Below are 23,768 nucleotides of genomic sequence, written 5' to 3'. Positions count from 1 at the left end.
ACCTCCCTATGTTTAGTTTAACAGGAGGCGGTTGTTCCCTTAACCCACCAAGAAAAACCTAGAAACAAAGTGTTTCAGTTTTCAAAGGGTTAACCCAGGCCAACAGGTCGACGAGAACGAGTCCGAACCTGGGCCTGGCGGACCGGGACCTACACAGGGATGCCTAGAGGGGTTAACAGCAACCACCTCGACAGCCCCCTCCCATCCCTGCCCATTAGGGGGAGGGAGGAGTGAAACAATGGAGAAGGACCAGGCCCCCTAACACAGCGCAAGGTACAACACAGTATGCACCAAGCACGTCACTGTTATGGGCAAGTCGTAGTGGCATACATCAGGGTTTCCGTTAGAATTTTTTTTTGCAGGTCTGAGTGTCCGGTAGATTTCAATCTACCGGACAAATGGGATAAATTCCGGTCAGAGTTTATTGAGCTTAAAAACAATTGATAGGCCTATATAAAGAATGACATCATCAAGGCATTTATAATATTTTAACTTAAAACTAGACTACTTTTGCGTATATACAGTCATTAATATATTCCAAATAAAATAAGTCCCTCGAGACTGCGTGCTGCTGCCGACTTGAGGTGTCGGTGGGCAGTCTGCCCACCTTAATAAACAGCAGTCTGTTATAATCACATTTTTATGAGCTAACGAATTCCGTTATATTGGACATTTGTATTAATTATATCAAGCGAAGAACTGAGAAATTTGGCAGAGAGACGGCAACATTATCGTGGGTTTGCGCCGTGATGTATATCTCCACCTCCCAACGACTTGGTGCTGCTGCTCATAATGTCCGGTGAAAATAATTCCCTCTAAGCACAATTTGATTATTTGAATTGTATTAAAATAGGCTAAAATTAAATAGCCTATGCGATGAACGAAACAATCATTACATTTGTCGTTGCTTCACCAAGCAGCCGGTCAATGACATCCTGTGTCAGCGAGCTGGCAGCTGATATATTTACGTGAAGCATGGAGCAGAGCAGACAGAGCAGAGCAGCGGTGTCAGCAGCGCCCCCACCCAACAGCTGAATTGCCAATGGCTGAATTGGAGTACTGCACCCTGCCAAGCCATGCTTCACGTAAATATATCAGCTGCCAGCTCGCTGACACAGGATGTCATTGACCGGCTGCTTGGTGAATGTAATGATTGTTTCGTTCATCGCATAGGCTATTTAATTTTAGCCTATTTTAATACAATTCAAATAATCTAATTGTGTTTAGAGGGAATTATTTTCACCGGACATTATGACCGGAGAGATTAGATATGTCGGACTTCACCAGATTTTGCCGGTCAAATACCGGTAATTACCGGCTAACGGAAACGCTGGCATACATATGACACACACATCCACGACATCAATCCCTGCGAAGCCCGGACCGACCCGGCATTTCCCCCCCGGAAAAGCACTAAGTCCTTCAGGGTACCAGAACAGCAGATCTGCGCCCTGGCGGACAACGGGTCAACTGACCTGGTCCGGTGTGACCAGAACCAGTCCCGCGTCCTAGTCACGCAGCCATCCCCAGTCCTAAGAGGGGGGTAGGTACGCGTGTTGATCTAAAACATCACAGAGGGCGCCACCAAGATGGACAGAACGTGAATGCGCTGCTCCTGGCGTCCCACCTCATGGCCGTGAGACCCCTCCGCCAATGTAATGATCTACTCCGTCATCTCCCCCCGGAGATGCACGTGAGTCATCGAGTCTAACCTAGTGCACTGGCGCTCGGTAGAGATAAAAAATCTCTTTCCTAGTCGCCCGCATAAAACGCTGTTTCTATGAATTGGGCAACCAAGGCGCGCCGGCCCATAACGTGGTTCCACATTGGAAGCACCCAGGGCCAGCGCTATATGCACGTCAAGAACCCGAAACACATCAATGGTGAATTCTAATAAGAAACACCAGACACCGTTTCCCTCCATGCTGTCTGGGACGAGCAGCAGGAAGCCGGTCAATAAGACACAGACACAATGTGTCTTATTGTATGTGCCTTATATGACGCGACTGAGGGCAACCCCGTCAATTCTGCTCCTCACATAAGAGGGGAAGACAGAAGTTCCCCCAGAGAGACCTCCACGTGAGTACAATTGAAAAAAGATACATGCTATAATAATTGGGCCAAGTGACCAACGGCCCAATACACACTGTAATAGAGAGCAGAGCAGAAAATGAACAGTTTTCGAATGCATCGCATCATCCAACTTTGACAAAGACCGGTCTGCAGCACAGAGCCTGTAACCTCACGGATGTCTCCTGGCCAATAGGAAACGTGCCCAGTGACGTATCCCATGGCCGGGGGGAAATCCCGTGACCCACCCATCCTAACATGGAGTGGAACCAGGGAACTTCCCCCTCCCTGTGACGCGCTGCCCCTCAGCCGACAGGGAAAACTGACAGGCAGGAGGTCCCACCTCCCAGCCAATCAGTAAAGGGGGGGGGGGGGGGGGATTTTATCAGCCCACCCCTCATGACCCCTCACCCCTGATACGATGCAACGACAAAGCAGAGCCATGACACCAGTCATAGCGTGCTACATGAAAGCGCATTATACCTGTTAGGGTAACAGCTTCACATTCTGCACGCCAGCCACAGACGATAACCTCGTCTGTGCAAAAACTGGTTTTATACATGGCTTCAGGCTCATGTGCGAACTTGCCACCTGCATTTTTACACCTTTACCCTAAAGTAAGAAAAACACAGACCAAGAGAGGGGCCAAGGGCCCTGGTACAAGAGCTACACATGTAACTTCTGTAGGCCAACACCTAACCCAGTTGTGGATTCAAAGCCACGTTTACTTAAACGTGAATACGATACACACAACCCTCTATCACAATAAAAAAGGGCACTACTGTAAGAGGAACGCCGTTTTTTATGATGAGAGAAGACAAGTCCTCGATCAAGTGCTGGTCACAGGCCTTGCTAAGTCTACATGACAGCGACCAAACAAATTTCAGAGAAATTGCCTCTCTCTAAGCAAGAGCACAACCCCAGCAGAAGCTGAGGGATTTACACCGTATCCCCAAAAATAGTGAATCAACACACATTTTGTAAACAAAATCATATTTGAGGGGAGGGGGGGCAGGGGTAAACCGGGGAATAATTTCACTCACCCCTCACCACCTTACCCCTGATACGACGCCAAATGTGTAGAGTAAAAGCTTTACATCATGCACGCCAGCACAGCTGAAAACCTTGTTTGAACAGGTTTCCCACAGCTCTGCTTATGTGTGAAAACTACTTGCCACTTGTTATTTTCATCATTACCCTCAAGTAAAGAATAACAAGCTAAGAGAGGGACTCAGCCCTCGATCATATGCCACTATGCACAGCATCGAAAAAAGATGGTATGCATAACAGTCAATGCGAAGTCCAGTTGCGAAGTTCAATGCTCAGACAATAAAAAGACTAGTGCGTCAAAAAGCACAAGTCGTCTGAATTATATTCGAAAATAGTCAAGAACGAAATCGTTAGTTGAAAGAGCCCGATAGCCAGCATAGCTTGCGCTAAGCTAACCAAGGCCCAAAGCTCTGCTACTCCCCGGTGCTCGTAGCGCGCCTCACCATCCTCGGACGGGGTGGACGTCATCGTCATGTCTCGTCTAAGGAACCGCTCCGCTTCGGACGCCGATGTGAATAGGTGGTTGACGGACACAACTCTGCGTCCTACCTTGATTTTCAGAGTCGCAGGGTAAATTAGGAATGCTTCTATGTCCCTCTCACGAGCAATCCCCATGGCTTTCGAGAAGGCCCTGCGGCGTCTGGCGGTATGGTCACTGAAGTCGGTGGCGAATCTCAGTGTATAGTTGCCCATTTTCGGGGGATGTTTTCTTGCTTCTCGTAAAATTGCCTGTCTTAATGTAGGGAACCGCAGGCAACAAAAGATAAAAGTGCGTGAGTGTCCGGCTTTATCCGAGGGGCCATTTCTAAAAATGCTCAATCTCCGGTGTTTTAATGGACGGGAACCATTGAGGAATAATCTTTTTTAGGTATGAAATCGCCGCGTCTTCTTCAATGCCCTCGGGCAAGCCATAAACTCTAATATTACACCTCCTGTTCCGGTCCTCCAGATCCGCAATCTTATTTTCGTAATAATGGAATGTCTCCCCGACCTCCGACAGTTCAGCGGCGTTGGTTTCAGTCAAGATTGCCACCTCCGCCGTCCTTTCCTCCACTTGGGTGATCCGTGTGGCCGCGCTAGCTAGCTCCTCCTGGAGTGAATCCAGTCTGCTGGTTAGCAAGAGCATGCTAGCGTCGAGCTCAGCGCGGAATAGAGATCTGATAAAGTCACCATCCGCTTCATTCAATGTCCCCTTCTTATTCGAAAATGTATTCGCCATCACTGTGAAGCAATATATGAATGTATGTCGTAAAATTAACGTCGTAATTGATATATATGTGGAGTGGTCACTGAGCTCGGTCATGTCGCCATCCGACCTGATCGCAAACCGGAAGTCCAGAGCTGAGGGCTTTTTCAACCTGCAACTTGTCCCTGTCAGAGACCAGCAGGGCTGAGTCGTCCACGAACAGGAACATGTTGCAGTCACAAGCTGATGACATGTCATTTGCATGAATTAGGAACAGTAACGGTCCTAGTATGCTTCCTTGTGGAACACCACAGCTCACTGGAGGGGGGAGGATAGGGTACCGTTTACCTCCACCATCTGTTCTCTCCCCTCCAGGTAGGATTGCATCCAGCTCACTGATGAACTATCAAAACCAATTGCTTTTAGCTTGACAATCAGAATGGAGTGATGTCTCCTGTCTCCTCTCTCTCTCCGTCTCCTCTAGGGATGGGAATTGATAAGATTTTATCGATGCGATTCCATTATCGATTCTTTATCGATTCCCTTATCGATCCCTGATAAATTTATAATTAAAATAAATAAATTGGAAATGCAACAGAACTAAGCTGGTTAGAATAACAACATGCAACTTGACATTTCTGATTGTCATTTATTGTTGAGCCCCCATGTCAGAAAAATACAAAAATTACACTTAAATAAAATAATGTATTTGAGATTCTCTTGAACTAATTGAATCTATTGAACTGTAGTTGCATTCAACAGGTCGTTATTCCTCTGACTCCTCTTAAGGTGCTCCCATAGTCGAGCGGACTGTACACGGACTGGACTCCGCGGAGGTCCACTGGACTCATTGAGCTTTCATAGTCGATCGTACCTCAGCGGACCTCCACGGACCAATTTCCTACATGTCTCGCACCAGTTTACTACATTTCCCACAATTCTTTCGCGCTGTTTACACTTCTGTTATGGCGTCATTATCAGATGATGAAGAAGAGCTGCTCTGTTTACTGGCTTTGCGGGAGAAAAAGCAGAGACGTGGTATGTGAGGCCACTCAAAATGTGCGTCTATCTGTGCCATAGTTTTTACCACAAGATGGCGATGGCGTCAAGGGAAAATCTCAAACTCTCCTCGCGTGGTGTCACATTTAATGCAGGTCATGGTCAACAAAGACCCCGAGCAGCGTTTTGTGTGACACCAAGTGGGCGCCACGGACGTCCGCGCGTCAGAAAATAGGAGCTTCGCACTTGGACTCTGCTTTGGGTCTGCTTTGAGTACCCTTTGGGTCCGCTTTGAGCCCGCGGGAGTCTGCTCCGTGTACGGTCCGCTCGACTATGGGAAGGGCTTTAGTCCTCTGACCAGTGTGCGCGCACACACACACACACACAGAAAGGGCTCCTTGGCTTGGGAGGGAGAGACGGCTCCCTCCCTGCTCGCCCCCACCCTTTCAGGTCGCGTGAATACTTTCCCTAAGCCAGTTGTACTTCCGCGTTCGGTTTGCGCGATCTGATTGGCCACTGACGTTTCTCTCAGCGCCCTATCGCGGCCTAACTTTCAGAACTTTCAGTTCCACAAGTCCGTCACATCAGCTACCTACCTGCATCAGCTACCTACCTGCATCAATATACTACTAACTATCAACTAACTCGCTACCACCGTGCATCAATATACTAACTAACTAGCACATCAATATACTAACTAACGTGCTACCGCCGTGCATCAATATACGCCGTGCATCAATATACTGCTACCGCCGTGCATCGCTATACTGCTACCGCCTGTAAATGCCCAGTCTTGTGCTTTGTCACCACCTGTCAATCTGTTCTGTTATTGGTCCATGATGGCAATAAATTGATATAGACTTTATTCTATCAACCTTGACAATGTATGGTTAATGCTATTGATGTAGACTCATCAAAGTATTTTTAAATGCTTTGTCTAATAAACTAGACTTTTTTTACACATTGGTTCAAACATGATCACGGAAGGTGACAACCCTAACATGTCATGTTGTGTCACAACAGAATGAGTAGGTGAGTGTTAGGCCTACAGAAAGTGTAATTTATTGATTGACTTGCATGACCTAGTCAATTCGGTAGAGTCTGGTGGGCGAGATTATGCATGACCAGCCTGTGATCTAAAAACTCCTGCCTGTGGCTGAATAATGAAGCCCAAAGTCGCGTCACACGCAAGAGCATATTACCTACTTCTTATGCCGTGCTCAATATTAAAACTCACTGCTCGTCCACCCAACGTAAACAGAGCAGAGATAAGCAATAATGAAGTCGTGTTTTGAACAGAGCAGAGATAAGCAATAATGAAGTCGCGTTTGCAGAGATAAGCAATAATGAAGTCGTGTTTTGAACATTTATGTTCAAATTTATGTTTATGTTGATGGAATCACGTTAATATAGAGAGATGAAAACAATACAATACGTTATTTCGATTGATATGAATAGCTAGTTACGTTAATATAGAGAGATGAAAACAATACGTTATTTATATTGATGTGATGTCGGACTGAAGGACTTGGGCTGTGGAACTGAAAGCTAGGCGCGATTGTTAGGAGTAACGCGATTGGGCGCTGAGAGAAACGTCAGTGGCCAATCAGATTGCGCAAACCAAACGCGGAAGTACAACTGGCTTAGGGAAAGTATTCACGCTTTCAGGTCAGATCAGCTGTTCTCTCTCTCTGGCATGAGCATGTTAGCTAGCGTTAGCTCCGCGGCTAACGTCAGTTTACCCCGAATTAAATTAATGACTAGGTTGCAAAGCATTGGAGTAGTTTTCACTGCACATAGAAACAGTCAAACAGCGGGAGCATTTCGGGAGCATATGCGACCAAAACCCAGGCAATTTCGAGCCCTTAACACAATGAGCGCCACGCATCATGAGCATCTTATAGTTCTACTGCCAGCGCTGTAAGCCTATGGAGTCGCTCACCTTCTTTGCAGGGCTATAACTTTTTAAATATTATAGCTATATTGACATTACTATGGCCCATTCAACATCGGTATCTATCGTTCCGGATGTGGGAACTGGGAACGTTATATTTTTCCATTCATACATTGTCGTTTAATACCGTCGTGAATATAAGTATGTTTTTAGAGTGGTCTGCAGTAATTCCTAGAACGCGAGTTATAGGCCCCGATCCATATTATTTTATTTATTTTATTTTACCAGGTAGTCACTTGAGATCAAAGATCTCTTTTTCGAGCAAGACCTGGCCAAAATGGCAGCAAAAACAAAAACAAACATACAAAATACACAAAACACAGACAGAGACATAAAAGGCAAAGTGGGGCAAGGGGATACATTTGAGCTGCAGCAAATTAGATTGAATGGGATTGGGGGAGATTGGAGGGTAGGGTAAATATTATACATAATTGATTGGCGTTTCGTCCCTACACACGCTACATTAAAAAATTCAAATGCATATGATCAACACAACAAGAGAGATCTGCCTGGAACATATTCACTGATGCACAGAGCACACCATCCTGTTTAGAGTGAGTGCAACATCGCCCGAAATCCACCAGGCGGCGGTATTAAGCCGTTGCAATATCAGACAGTGCCCGAGTCTCCCAGAGCCTTGCTGGATGAATTATGAATGGCAATAGCGAATAAAGGAAATAACGATCATAAAAACGAGTTTACTCGTTATTGGCAGAATTCGCATGGCAGGCAAAGCCGAGTAAACTCGTTTTTGGCGGGGACTGTGTTAAGGAATTAAATAGTCTGCTATGGCTGCATGCGTGGCGCTAACGTTATTGTTTTAAAATGCGCAACTGTCGGAAAAACATGGCAGCGATAAGAGGAATCGATAGTTCCCAATGGGAACCGGTTTTCGATTCCCATCCCTAGTCTCCTCTGTCTCCGTTCTCTCTGTCTCCTTTCTCCTCCCTCTCTGTCTCTCTTTCTGTCTCCTCTCTATGTCTCCTCTCTCTCTCAGTCTACTCTCTCTCTGTCTCCTCTTTCTCTCTGTCTCCTCCCTCTGTCTCTCTTTCTGTCTCCTCTCGGTCTCCTCTCTCTCGGTCTCCTCCCTCTCTCTCTCTCTCTCACACACACACACACACACACACACACACACACACACACACACACACACACACACACACACACACACACACACACACACACACACACACACACACACACACACACACACACACACACACACACACACACACACACACACACACACACACACACACACACACACACACACACACACACACACACACACACACACACACACACACACACACACATTACAATATTTGACTTTGCTCCTAATCTGCTGTCTCTCTCCCCTCCACAGCCTCTCAGACAATCACCTTTGAAACCCACCCTGCCCCACCCCCCAGTGAGGTAATTAAATGGAAGAATGTGTTAGCAATGTGTGAGCATATAATCCACGTATGTAGGGAGATAGAATGGAGAATGTCGTTGTTCTGTATCAAAACGTCCAGCTGGTTGATTGATCTGATTGATCTTTATTAATCATGAACCCTTGCACTTATTTGTATTTGCACTTTTTGTTTATGTTTAGTATATGTATTATTTGTTCTATGCTTTTATCTGTGAAGCACTTTGGTACAGTCACAACTAGGGATGTCCGATATTATCGGCCTACCGATATTATCGGCCGATATCGGCATTAAAATGTGATATCGGAAAATATCGGTATCGTTTTTTTTTTTTTTTTTTGTACATTTCTATAACCTTTATTTACCCAGGCAAGCAAGTAAGAACAAATTCTGATTTTATTTATTGTCAAAAGTATGCATAATGTTGTGTTAATTCCACAACAAGAGATATGTAATGTTAATTACCTGAAATTATTAAATTTTTTTGGGGGGGGGGGATATATATCGGTATCGGTTGATATCGGTATCGGAAATTAAGAGTTGGACAATATCGGTATCGGTAAAAAAGCCAATATCGAGCATCCCTAGTCACAACTATAAAGGCTTGAATTAACGAGTGAATGAAAAACAATAAACCTACAAGCCAGTGAGGTGGCTGAAAACTGGCTAGAATGTAATTGACGTCAGATCAAAGACAGAATGTCCACAAGGTCCATTGCCATAGTACTCAACAGTGTATTTATTTACACCATACAATTACCAAATGCATAATTGCATGTAATATAAAGCAAACGGTACTACCGTGCACAACAAACGATAAACAAAACGACGTCGCAAATGACGGCCAAAACTGTAAACTCTTACCGGTAACACACACACCTGCATGTCATCAGTCCCACTACACATTAAGTAGCCAGGTAAGCTACCCACTGGTCAGCAAACGGAACTACTGCCATGAACCCAACTTGGCAGGTACAATGGCAGAAATCCAAACAAATACATAAAATATGACATATGGCACTTTACCAGTAAATTGGCTCTTACAACAACTGTTGTAAATGTGCTATATATAAATAATGTTGATTATGATAACAAACATACAAATCACAGTAAAGGAAAAATGTAAACAAACAAATGAGTCTGTCTTCATCCATAGAAAAACAGGATACGTTTGAGAAGGGGCAGAAGGAAGCACAGCTTACCGGTCCTCGTCTGAAGAACTCTCTCAATGTGGATACCGTCATGTTGAGACCAACCCCTGAGTTTCCATCTTTGAATTCCGACTTATGGCACTTTTCCATTGTATGGTAGCTACTCGACTCTACTCGCCTTTTCGACAAAACACAAACCTGCTATCTTTAAATAGCCTCGCGACTACTAAACATTAGCATTCATTATTTGTTTGCAGCGAGAACAAAGTGCAATAAACAAAAAAAGATGAAACAAAACCAACAGCAACACAATTTACCACCAAGAACAAAGAGTTTAGTCTCACAAAAAGATAGCAAATTTTTAGGGCTGACCTTCGATTATTTTTTTGGAATTCGAAGCTTCGGGGCCGAGATTCTATTGTAATTCGAAGCTTCGAAAAAAAATAAAAAAAAATAATATTTTTATTTATTTTTATAAATTTCTTCGATTTTTTTAATGTTGTGGGACTTGTACAGCACTTTGTTCAACTTTGTCAGTGCTGTAATGTTTAAACCTTTTTAAATCTTAGACAAACTAAACACTTGGCTTTCATGAAATATTGTAAGCCGTCATTTGAGGCTTTATAAAAGCAGTACAATGAACACAAATCTGTCAGTGCCGAGTCCGACCTCATCTTAAATAACAAACAGCATTGCTTGTTGTAGTTAAAGAGAGGCAGAGTTTATTTTGCAAAAAAATAAATAAAAGAATTAATTTATATTTTTTTTCTTTTTTTACATAATCAAATTTTATTTTCATATTCGAATCCCATGCCCATCGAACGAAGCTTCGAAGTATTTAAGACAGCCCTACTAATTCTGTTAGCTTATGTGACTGGGATGTCCCATTATAACCGTTAGCATTGCGGCTAGCATACATTGGCTAATAAGACACTGGTTTCATAGCTTCATAGCTAGCTTCGATATGTGTGTGTGTGTCCCGTTGAAGATGATGTCATGGTGCTGTGGTATATTTATAATAAGATATGAGATGTTACACTATTGAGAGTATTTATTATAACAAGGTTGAATAAGCAAGGTACAAGTCACAAAAGCCATCGAACAGAGCAACCGGCCAGCCGTGTTACAGAGCAACAGAAAAATGAAAAAGAATGCAGAAGTGAAGTCAAGAGCAGAACGGAGTCGGGACTTCCCCTTTTATATGTGCTAATTATATGTGTGTGTGTCTGTCACATTCAGTGCATGTGTCAGCCTAATGTGTGTTGGTGAGTCTGCATTGGAGGTGTGCACGTTTTGTGCATGTGCGTGTGAGTAAATGTATGTGTGTGCATTTGTGTGTGTTCCTTATCAAATAGCCTTCACCAGTGCCCAGCCATATAATATCTGGCTTACCTTGGCGAACTCTCCATCCTTTGATCTGTGGTTACAGATCAGAGTGTGTTCCGGAATTTGCCAGCTGTTAATGTGTAATAGGGAGGGGCTATGTGTTTGAGTGGGGGCACACCCGAGGCCATGTGTAGCGTGTGTGTTTGTAGGTTTTGCAGGTTAGAGAGAGAGAGAGAGAGACGGAGACGTTAATAACGATCTGTCTGGTCAGCTGCAACAGCTTGCCAAGGCTTTAACCAGTGACTCGTGACGGTTGTCGTCAAATGAGTTGCCCTCTTATCTTGGCAAACTCTTACCAGCAGAAGGTTAAGTGGCCTGAAACCTTGCGACACTGGACTGGATGTGGCTGGGTGTGTGTGCGCATGAGCGTGTCAGAAGGTCAGTGTGTGGGGGGAGTGAGAGAGATCCCTTGGTGGCGAGGAATGTCTCTGCAGTATTATGTGCTGTGTCTTAATTCAGTAATTATCATTGTCTTTAGTCATTATTATTTTGTCAGTGCCCTCTCTATGACGACCAGCTACACTAACTACATGCAGTGGAAAACGAACAAAGTACCAGGTACCAAAAGCGAGTAGAGTCGAGTCGAGTAGGTACCATGCAGTGGAAAAGCGGCATTAGTGAGCCATTCTGTTGCATTTCTCTTAGTAGGTTAGGTGTTTCCTAGGTTCCCACGTCAGTGGAATGCACAATAACTGTTGGACCTTGTCTTCTGCTCCTAGCCCCCAAGCGGGAGACCGAGAGCTACGGACAAGCCGAGACCTCATCAGTGTGAGCAGTGTGGCCTGGGTTTTACAACGTCACAACACTTAAGGAATCACCAGCAGATCCACAGTGGAGAGAAACCACACCACTGTCCACAGTGTGGAAAAGACTTCAACCGGTTAGATTCCCTCAAGAGACACCAGCGGATCCACAGTGGAGAGAAACCCTACCACTGTCAGCAGTGTGGCAAGGTTTTCACTCAGTCACACCACTTAGAGACACACCAGCGGATCCACAGTGGCGATAAACCCTACCACTGTCTACAGTGTGGGAAATACTTCAACCGTTTAGATTACCTTAAGATACACCTGCAGATCCACGGTAGAGAGAAACAACACCACTGTCAACAGTGTGGAAAAGACTTCAACCGGTTAATTAACCTTAAGATACACCAGCAGATCCACAGTGGAGAGAAACCCCACCACTGTCAAAAGTGTGGAAAAGATTTCAGCCGGTTAGATTACCTTAGGAAACACCAGCAAAGCCACAGTGGAGAGAAACTACACCACTGTCAACAGTGTGGAAAATACTTCAGCCAGCTAGATATCCTTCTGGCACACCAGGTGAGCCACAGTGGAGAGAAACCCCACCATTGTCAAAAGTGTGGAAAATACTTCAACCGGTTGGATTACAAGAAACACCAGCAGATCCACAGAGAGAAGTGCTACTTCTGTCAACAGTGTGGGAAAGACTTCAGCCAACTATATAACCTGCGGGCCCACCAGCTGAGCCACAGTGGAGAGAAACTCTACCACTGTCACCAGTGTGGAAAGGACTTCGACCGGTTAGATTACCTTTGGAAACACCAGCTGATCCACAGTGGAGGGAAACTCAACCACTGTCAACAGCGCGGGAAAGACTTCAGTGTGTTAGGTCAGTGGTTCTCAAACTCTTTCATGTCATGTCAATAGTTATTCCATAGTTGTCTATACTATAGGTGGGCAGATAACCTATGATCAGGATACTCATTCCTCATACAGTTTCTCATTGGACTAACTTTAAATAATACAATTAAGAGAAGATATTCCTTTATTGATCCCCTTGGGGAAATTCTGGCATCATAGCAGCATGTGGGAGGGGAGACAGTTTTACAGTAACTGTAAGAAAGAAACAAACAGTTTATGGATCATGAATGTGCTTACCACTTTCCCCATGTGCTTCCCTCTGTCAAAGCCTGAGTAAACGGAAAGATTCTTCCTAAATTTGTCTTCAAATCCCAAGATGTTTTTGTTTCTCTAGATATAACTGACCCACTGGCTCATCCCACCCCACCCTCCTCTACCTGTTTGAGCCCAAGTTAACAGGACTTCATCAAAAGATTTCTCAGTTTCAAGCTAATCCATAGTTTTTATTCCAAAATATCATACAGTCTCTCCATAGCTTTTGAACTAGGGGGCAGGGCCAAATAGGATGCCACTTCAGCGGTTATTCAATAGGGATGCACGATAATTATCGGGCCGATATCAGCAATTATGACGTCATCCCGATAAACCCGATAACGTTATTGATAGCTCCGATAACATATAATACATTTTTTGGTTAAAAGAAATCCGGTGTGGGTGGATTTTGGATGAAGGGCGCTTGTTTTTATTATAGCCTCCTCCCGTTTTGCCAGTACTGTGGTAAAACTGATAGTGTGTGGTTTAGGAACAGGGAGTTTTTCACAAATCCAGCGCTCCCTTTCTTGGCTGTGACGTAGTCACGTTACATTCGGAGACAGACAGTCGATCTGCCAATTACGTCCCACCGCTTGCACCCACCTCTTCTTCTTACCACCAATTAGAAGCTCTCGTTCGTTTATTTACCTCCGGATTGTCAGCCATTACTCTACTCGGAGCTAACGTTATCTCCCCGCCAGCCACATTGACAAGTACCAGCGCTTATACATTACTGGCAAATGTCTTGTTGCACTTGTGGCAACGAGCGTTGTCAGCATCGACTTTAGTAAAATAGACCCAGACTTTTGAACGTTTCGTTCTGTCCGCCATTATGAGAGCAGAGCTGTCTGTACTCGGCAGCGCAGCACCCGTGTGTGTGTGTGTGTGTGTGTGAGTGAGTGTGTGTGTGTGTGTGTGTGTGTGTGTGAGTGTGTGTGTGGGAGGGGAAGAGAGGAGAGAGCACAGCACAGCCCGCTCCCCGCGCAGGCAGAGACACAGAGGCAGGAGAGATATAGACAACGGCCAACAAGATTAGTTTGCGACGTTTAAATTCCTAAAAAAAAAACTCTAATTTCTCGAGTACCGATAGCAGTACCGATGACGTCGGAGCTTATAAATACTAAATAAAAAAGAAAAAAAATTTGATAAAAAATATATATATATATATATATACATTTAAAAAGAAAATATTATAATACAATAAATATCGGTTATCGGCTTGAGGAGCATAAAGTTATCGATATCGGTGTCAAAAAATCAATATCGTGCATCCCTATTATTCAATAGTGATAGGCTTTCTCTTCAGTTTCCATAGCAACATATTCTGTCCAAACTAAATATCTCAAACTGATGTTCAGTCTCGTATAGCTCTCAGTCTAGTACAACAATCTAGGCTGCATATCGGTTTCATTGGATGGCAATAATATTCAACCTCGATGCCAGTTGAGATTATCTCTGCTTCTGTCTTTCCCTCCAGACCCCACACAGCTCTCTACCAGTGAAGAGACGGTCCCCCCTGAGCAGCAGGAGAGGAGCCTCAGTCTGGGCCTGGAGGAGAGGAGCCTCAGTCTGGGCCTGGAGGAGAGGAGTCTGGAGGAGAGGAGCCTCAGTCTGGGCCTGGAGGAGAGGAGCCTCAGTCTGGGCCTGGAGGAGAGGAGTCTGGAGGAGAGGAGCCTCAGTCTGGGCCTGGAGGAGAGGAGCCTCAGTCTGGGCCTGGAGGAGAGGAGTCTGGAGGAGAGGAGCCTCAGTCTGGGCCTGGAGGAGAGGAGCCTCAGTCTGGGCCTGGAGGAGAGGAGTCTGGAGGAGAGGAGCCTCAGTCTGGGCCTGGAGGAGAGGAGTCTGGAGGAGACGAGCCTCAGTCTGGGCCTGGAGGAGAGGAGTCTGGAGGAGAGGAGCCTCAGTCTGGGCCTGGAGGAGAGGAGTCTGGAGGAGAGGAGCCTCAGTCTGGGCCTGGAGGAGCCAGAGCTTTCACAGGTTAAAGAGGAACAGGAGGAACTCTGTCAGGAGGCCGCTGGTACCAATGGCTTCATCACCAGGATCAAGATAACCTGTGTGAGAAGTCTCCACGGGCAAGAACTGTAGACACACCATCTAGACAGTGGTATTATAAGAACTGTAGACACACACCATCTAAGACAGTGGTATTATAAGAACTGTAGAAAGCAGAACACACCCTCTAAGACAGTGGTATTATAAGAACTGTAGAAATCAGAACACACCCTCTAAGACAGTGGTTTTAAAATATGTGTAGAAATCAGAACACACCCTCTAAGACAGTGGACGGTGTATCCTCGGCTGGACGCCGAAAAAGCCTTTGACAGCCTCGAGTGGCAATACCTATGGGCGGTGCTAGAGAAATTTGGCATGGGAAAAGGTTTCATAGATATGATACAGACTCTATATGCGAAACAGACAGCCATGGTAGTTACCAACGGACTGCACTCTGACCCTTTCCCCATATTTAGGGGATCACGACAAGGATGCAGAATTTCGCCCAGTTTATTTATTTGATCTCTTGAACCATTAGCCCAACACCTCAGAAGGACCCAAATTGTTGCACCTATCCAAATAAAGTCGTCTATGCACACAATCTCGGCATTTGCAGATGACGTACTGATCTATATCACGGACATCAATGCATCAATATCATGGCTGATGACGACGCTAATAGAATATAGGAAATTGTCAGGATACAAGGTTAACTGGATGAAATCTGCATTAATGTTACTGAATGTAGCCGCAAAAAATATAACACTGTTACTCCCCCAAGATATCCCTGTAAGAAAGGATGTGGGTGTGCATATACAGAATTCTCTCCCCAATATAGTGAAGTCTAACTACAAGGACGGCTGGGAGGCGCAGCGGAGATTGCGCTCGTCACCAATGCAAGAGACTCCGGTCTCGAATCTGGGTGTCAGCATTGCCTCCGGCTTGGGCCAGCCGTTATACTAACTCATTGGCAGAGTTAGAGGGTGGAAGTCGATGGGTGGGGATTTGGACGTTGTGGACAGCGACTCCTACAGGTCGGTTGGGGGACGCCTGCACAGCAGAGACCGGAAGTAGCGGGGGTATTGTGAGCCTCCCATGCGTTACACCTCGCCACTGAGAGTCCGCGCTGGCAGGTGAAAAGATGTGACAGGCTGCCTCCTCGTGTACCGAAGGGGCAAGGCTTCTATCCTCCCTACAACCAACCAGTGGGGGCATAGTCGAGCAACGTTCAAGACTGGAGGGGAGAATTGCAAACGCGAAATTGGGATGGGAGAAAAAATTTAAAAATAAGGAGAAAAAGTGGATAAAAATAAAAGTATCTTTAGAGCGGTTGAGAGATGTAAATAGATGGGTTAAACTACCTGCCTCACTTCAGACAAGGATTGCCACTGTGAAAATTAATATACTGCCACGAATAAACTTCATAAGCATGATGATACTGCTTCCACCGCCAATAGGATTCTGGAAAAGGGTGGATAAAATACTGAGGGGATATATTTGGAATGGGAAACACCCGAAGATTAAATTCTCTACTCTGCAAAGACCGAAGGTGGGTTAGCAAATTTTATGACGTACCACCGAGCGTTCCAATTACGCCCACTCAAAACATGGTTTGGCCATTCCACACCAGGTCCGACTAGGGCTGAACGATTAATTGATTTTTAATCGAAATCGCGATTTGAAAGGATGCAATAAAAAATCGCCAGGTCTGCAATTCAAAAAATTTATTATTTAACCAGGAAGTCCCATTGAGATACAAGATCTCCTTTGCAAGGGAGACCTGGCCAAGATGACAGCAATAACATTTGCAATACATCACACAGCGATAAAATGTGTGATACATCACACAAGAACATAATAAATGTGCATACAATATACAATACATCACATGTAAACACAAAAACACAAAGCAGAATAGTCTACATGATAGTAAAAGTGTATAATACAGGGTAATACAGTAATTTTGCAGTTGGGACCCGACTACAGAAAGCAGCAACATTTTTCTTGTAGGAAGTTATGTAATACAGATTTAAATTCACCAAGAGAGACCGGGGTGTCTAAGTGGATAATGGTCCTGTAGCCCATTCCATGCCCAACGTGCGAAGCTTGAGAAAGCTGTTCCTAGCTAACCCTGCTTAAGACAGAGAAAACATATGAGCTGAGTAAGGAAAGGGTGGGGGGGGGGGGCATCTCTCTCTCTACTGGTTCAATTAATGTAGAAAAGTAGAAAAACGTTGCACTATAAAAACGAACTGGATAGTTGATGATAATAAACATTTAACTTCATTAGCTGAAGTATTCTAAAATAATTTAAGCCATTCTCCTTTTCTGTGTGTGTGTGTGTGTGTGTGTGTGTGTGTGTGTGTGTGTGTGTGTGCACGCGTCTCATATCTGGTCTGACATCAGAGGAGTTTGATAGTATTTACTGAGGATTGCCAGTTAATGTTTATATTTAAACACAAAAAACTATAATACAAAATAAATATACATGATCATGCAACATAAAAAAATTGTTGTAGGAACAGTTTGGGAGAGGTAAGGGGTTTTAGATTGTGTGTTGTGAAGTTTAGACTTCAGAGAGGGAGAGTAAAGTACAGAAAAAAAGGTACCGTTGGGTACCGTACCGGTATCGATTCCCAGGTAAAAAGAAACATTTTCAGACTTGGTGTCCCGAACAGACCCACCGCGTAGGCCAGATGCAAGCCACATTTTACAATAAACCTCTGTGGGGCTGCTTTAAAAAAAATATAATCGCAAATGTAATCGCAATTGCAATATCGGTCAGAAAAATCGCAATTAGATTATTTCCCAAAATCGTGCAGCCCGCCAGGTGCATGGAAAGAAATTGAAGAGATATTGTTGTACCCGTTAAAGTTGGAGGACGTGTTATTCTCCGGCATGACTGACATTCAATGCAGAACTAAATTTGGCACAATTGTAGCCTACACATCAGTACTTTTAGGGTTGTTGAGAAATGTCTGGATTCTGGAAGGTAACTGGAAATGGCACAACGATACCCCCTTGTGGACGAATAGGAATATTACAAGGGGTGGCAAGCCGTTTGAGTCGGTGGAATGGGCAGCGAAAGGCGTGAGACATCTGGGGGACATATTTGACTCAGAGGGGCTTATTAGTTTTCAAGATTTGTGTTTTTTGGGGAATTTTGGGGGAGGGTAGCCTTGACTATCCAATCTTACTGGCAAGATGATCCCCAAGGAACCGATTATTCTATTTGTTATGTTGTACGTAGTAATAAGACTTTGTAGTTATAAGTAATATAGTAGTAGGTAAGTAAGAATACTTAGGATACAGGATCAATCTTTAGCCTTTAGCATATTTACTAAACTTGTAGCATGGTACACAGACTTCTTCTGTCCTCACCTGTATCTGTATGCTCAACCTGGCATTCTATGAACTGCGCCCCTAGCGGAGGCTTTAGGAAGTACAGCTTCAACATGCATTAAAGAACACAACATTTCCTCTCTGTAAAAAGAAGGTTACTTGCTACTCAGCATTATGCAAATTTAGAACTTTTGCTTTTTACTTTCTTAAGTCAAGTGAACCAACAGTCAGTATCATAAAACGTGTAACTCAAGGTAATCATCAAAACAAAGGGAGCACAGGTTATTCAATCATAATCAAGATATAATTATCACTATGCTCAACCAATATTACTCTTAGTTCTAACTCAGTGGGCAACAAAGTCCTGATGCCAACTAGGTTTGTTTCTTGCGTGCGGCTGCACTGGAGTGTGACCGCCGAGCGCTGTCAGTGCAGGGCGGATCCCTAAGTCATGCTCATCTGGAGTGATAGAAGTGTGAGCCAGACGGGATGCGTTCCATTTCTTTCCATTGCTGAGAAGAAAGGTGCTTTTGCCAATCTTCTTTTTCACCGTCATTGGTGCACTGTATCTCGGGTGTGCTTTGGGGACGTGATGTGGTGTTCTAATCCTGACTCTCCCCCTCCTGAAAGACAGGTGCGCGAGCGCCACGCTTAGCATCTGTGTAGCGCTTCATTTTGGCTTGCTTGTTTTGGACCGTTTCTCTCACAGTCTCGTCCTGTGCATTCACAGTAGGCTGCAAGGGCAGTATGTCCAGTTTGGTGCGCATTTTTGCTTAGAATAAAATAAGATGACTAGAATAAAGATTACTATGCAGTTCTAAAAAAGTGCAGTGCAGATCAGGATGTAGATATTTTAAAGATTGAGGTTGTACACAACAGTTCAGTGGATAGTATAATGAGAAAAATAATAGACCCACACACTTTATCAAGATAGTTAATCAATCAAAACACTACACCATCCCCTTAATTTGGAATAATGTAAAAAATAAAAATAAAAAAATAAATAAGTTAGTCATTAACCTTTTTATTTTCCATTTAAAAACAAAATAGAATGCAGGTACAAAAATACAAACAAACCACACTACCTACTGTATAGGTGCTGAACACCCATTGGTGCCAAGGGCTGATGACACCTAAGCCTAGCTACACTAACATTAAAAATAGACTATTTTGATTCTGTGCTGAGACAGTTTAGCTGTGTTTTTATTTACATAACTAGCATTCTAGTTTTCTTCGGATACTGTGTATGCCATCTAGTTAGCCCCTAGCTCTATTGTCCTATCAAGAATCAAGAGGTTTATTTGTCACATACATACATTTACATTTACATTTACATTTAGTCATTTAGCTGACGCTTTTATCCAAAGCGACTTACAAGTTCTGTGCGACAAGACAGCAAGAAGGGTATAACTCTATCAGCTGAGTAACAATGTTCATCAAAGTGTTGCGTGTTACAGTGTAGGTTAGTTTATTAGGACAAGTGCATGACATTAAGGTTAGTCGGGGTTAGATTTTTTTTTTTTTTTTTTTTTTTTTTTTTTTTTATCATTTCAGATAATGGTTGAAGAAGTGAGTCTTTAGTCGACGGCGAAAGATTGGACGGGATTCGGCTGTCCTAACTGGGATGGGTAGTTCATTCCACCATTGTGGGGCAAGGACTGAGAATAGGCGGCTTCTCTTTGATGACCCTCCGGGAGCTTGGATAGGAGTAGATCTGAGGCGGCCAGAAGACGCAGAGCGTAGGGGTCTTGAGGGTGTGTAGTTAGAGACCATTTACCGGAGGTAGGCGGGAGCGGTTCCCTTTGCCGCACGGTATGCTAGGTCGAGGGCCTTGAAGCGGATACGTGCAGCAATGGGGAGCCAGTGCAGGTCCCTAAGAAGTGGGGTGACATGGGCTGACTTCGGTAGGTTTGAGATCAGGCGGGCCGCTGCATTTTGAATGAGTTGAAGAGGCTTGGTGGCAGTGGCCGGGAGGCCAGCTAGCAGTGCGTTGCAGTAGTCGAGGCGGGAGATGACTGTTGATTGGACGAGGAGTTGGGTGGCTTCTTTTGTCAGGAAGGGGCGTATCCTTCTGACGTTGCTCAGGAGGAATCTGCAGGTTCTGGTTGTCGCTGCGATGTGAGCAGAGAAGTTCAACTGGTCGTCGAGGACAACACCAAGGTTCTTGGCGGTCGGCGACGCGGTCACAGCTGCATTCTCGACTGTAATGGAGAGGTCGGTCAGGGGGGAGGATTTGGCCGGCAGGTGGAGCAATTCTGTTTTGCTTAGGTTCAGTTTGAGGTGGTTGGTCGTCATCCAGGCGGAGATGTCGGACAGACAGGCCGAGATCCGCTCAGAGACGTGGATATCTGAGGGAGGGAAGGAGAGGAAGAGTTGAGTATCATCGGCATAACAATGATATGAGAAGCCATGAGATGTGATAATGTTACCCAGTGATTTAGTGTAGAGGGAGAAGAGAAGGGGTCCTAGGACCGAGCCCTGGGGGACACCCGTCCGGAGGGGGCGGGTGGCCGACAGAGTCCCTCTCCATGACACTTGGTAGGAGCGGTCATTGAGGTATGATGTCAGCCATGTCAGCGCAGATCCAGCCACTCCCATTCCTGCGAGGGCCGCGAGGAGGATCTGATGGTTGACTGTGTCGAAGGCTGCAGATAGATCTAGGAGAATCAGGACAGAGGAGAGGCCTTTCGCTTTTGCTAAGTGAAGTGCCTCTGTGACCGCAATGAGGGCCGTTTCTGTGGAGTGGCCAGTCCGGAAGCCAGACTGATTGGGGTCTAGGAGGTCATTCTGTAAGAGATAAGCAGTAAGTTGGTTGGATACAGCACGTTCAAGTGTTTTAGAAAGGAAGGAGAGAAGAGAGACAGGGCGATAGTTGGCTATGACGGTGGGGTTCAGGGTTGGTTTTTTTATGAGGGGCGTGACTCTGGCTTGTTTTAGGGAGGTGGGGACCACCCCCGAGTTGAGTGAGGAGTTGATGGTTGCAGTTAGGAATGGGAGGATGTCCGGTGCTATGGTCTGGAGGAGTGGGGAGGGTAGCTGGTCCAGCTGGCATGTAGTCGGACGGTTCGACGTTACCAGTGTCAGGGTCTCGGCTTCTGTAATGGGAGAGAAAGATGACAGAGTGAAGGATGAGGTTCTCGATTCAGCGTTTGGAATGGGTGGGGGTTGGGAGAAGGAGCTGCGGATGTTCTCCACTTTTTCCTCAAAGAAGATCGCAAAGTCTTCGGCAGAAAAAGATGAGGGAGGAGGAGGTGGGGGGGGAGTGAGGAGGGAGGACATGGTAGCATGCAGTTTGCGAAGACATACCAGGGTATACAGTGAAATGCGGGTGGTCATGCCCGCATTGATTGTGCAAAATACAATAATAAAATAGGCATAGAAAAAAATAAAATAGATAAGACACAAGATATGCATGGTAAAAAAAAAGACATGCTAGATTCCTGAGAAACTGGTTCTTATATACACTACTATGCAATATACAATTTACAATGTTACCTCTTAATGTATCTAAACTATACAGTACCTCCTTCTTTTAAAGTGTTTCTAAAGATTCTATTTTTTTAAAGTGACATTTTGTTTAAAGTGATCGTTTTAGTGGTTGCCGCATGAGTGGTGTGTCTGTGTGCTCAGGTGTATTTGTGAGTGGAGAGTTCAGTGTTCTGATGGCCTGGGGGAAGAAGCTGAGCCGGAGTCTCTCCGTTATTGCAGCGTGTGACCGTAGGCGCTTGCCTGACCGCAGCAGCTTAAACAGACTGTTGTTGGGGTGGTGAGGGTCTTTCATAATTCTGCAGGCTCTGGATTTGCACCTCCTGTTATATAAGTCCTGCAGGGGTGGTAGTGCAGTACCCGTAGTACGCTCAGCTGAGCACACCACTCTCTGGAGTGCCTTCCTGTCCTGTGCCGTGCTGTTTCCAAACCAGGCAGTGATGTTTCCAGTCAGAATGCTCTCTACAGCCCCGGAGTAGAAGGAGTGGAGTATCTTCCCTCTGAACTTCCTTAGCTGTCTCAGGTGATAGAGGCGCTGTTTTGCCTTTTTCACCACTGAATCTATGTGTGTAGACCATGTCAGGTCCTCTGTGATGTGGACTCCCAGGTACTTGAAACAAGGTGAGTCACTAGGACCTAGTGTGTGTGGGGGGAGGAAGAGGTGAGGGTAACACAAGCATTGGTTCTGAAAGCTAACATACTTTAAACATCACTATGAACTAGCAGAGCTACATAAACATCACTGTAAACAATAAAACTAGATGGCATACAGTATCTGAAGAAAACTAGAATGCTAGTTATGTAAACAAAAACACAGCTAAACTGTCTCAGCACAGCATCAAATAGTGTATCCACATCTTGATTGATTGAAAACAATACGTTAACTCTTTAACTGCCAGACCCGAGATATCTCGGGTTTTGCAAATTTTTTCTTTTATTCGATTTTAATATCCTATTCAATGTCACGGACCTGTATGTTGCCATTAACACTTTCCGCGCCAGACCCGATGATAGTCTGGTTAACTCGCCGAACTTTCAGCGCCAGACCCGAGTATAGTCGGGTTTTGGCCGTTATTTCTTTTATTCGATATTTCCATTCATTATCCATCCAGGGAGCCTGGTGTTATCATTGGGAATGCGTCTGAGATTGCAAAAGTCCAATACCGCCACCTGGTAGGTTGCGGCCGGTATTGCACATCCTTTGAACCTCTGTGTATTGTGGTGTGCGTCGATTATATTGCGGTGTGCATCGATTATATAGGTCCAGGCGGACTTTTCCTTGTCGGGCATGACGAGCGGTTATAACGCATGGATTGATATGAATCAAACACTCCCGATTCATGTTCTTTGGTGGATTATGTTGGCGACACGATCGACATCAATACTTGGAATGGCGATCAGATAATTGGAATATTCTTTTTGGGGTACATCCTAGTCAATGTAAGGGCTATATGGTATCAATCTTGTGTTGATCCAAGAATTCCTTCATTGCGATCAGAGTGTATGTGTGTAATGTATTTTGGGGGAGGGTAGCCTTGACTATCCAATCTTACTGGCAAGATGATCCCCAAGGAACCGATTATTCTATTTGTTATGTTGTACGTAGTAATAAGACTTTGTAGTGATAAGTAATATAGTAGTAGGTAAGTAAGAATACTTAGGATACAGGATCAATCTTTAGCCTTTAGCATATTTACTAAACTTGTAGCATGGTACACAGACTTCTTCTGTCCTCACCTGTATGCTCAACCTGGCATTCTATGAACTGCGCCCCTAGCGGAGGCTTTAGGAAGTACAGCTTCAACATGCATTAAAGAACAC

At 44.8% G+C, this 23,768-nt stretch overlaps 1 protein-coding gene across 1 annotated transcript in view; it reads left to right on the top strand.

Annotated features, from left to right (window-relative positions):
- LOC311231439 (uncharacterized protein) overlaps positions 1-15,753 on the top strand; it is a 43,032-nt gene extending 27,279 nt beyond the window's left edge. The window contains exons 5-7 of the mRNA XM_084318019.1: positions 8,626-8,675; positions 11,931-12,846; positions 14,608-15,753. Coding sequence (XP_084174145.1) covers positions 8,626-8,675; positions 11,931-12,846; positions 14,608-15,212 — 1,571 coding nt within the window. The 3' untranslated portion in view covers positions 15,213-15,753. The remainder of the gene's footprint in view (positions 1-8,625; positions 8,676-11,930; positions 12,847-14,607) is intronic.
- Positions 15,754-23,768: the final 8,015 nt, after the last annotated feature.

The sequence above is a fragment of the Notolepis coatsorum genome, assembly GCF_963971535.1.
Source record: "Notolepis coatsorum genome assembly, chromosome: 7".
Classification (NCBI taxonomy): Eukaryota; Metazoa; Chordata; class Actinopteri; order Aulopiformes; family Paralepididae; genus Notolepis; species Notolepis coatsorum.
Note: the sequence above shows the minus strand (reverse complement) of the source record. Positions and strands in the feature narration are given on the sequence as shown.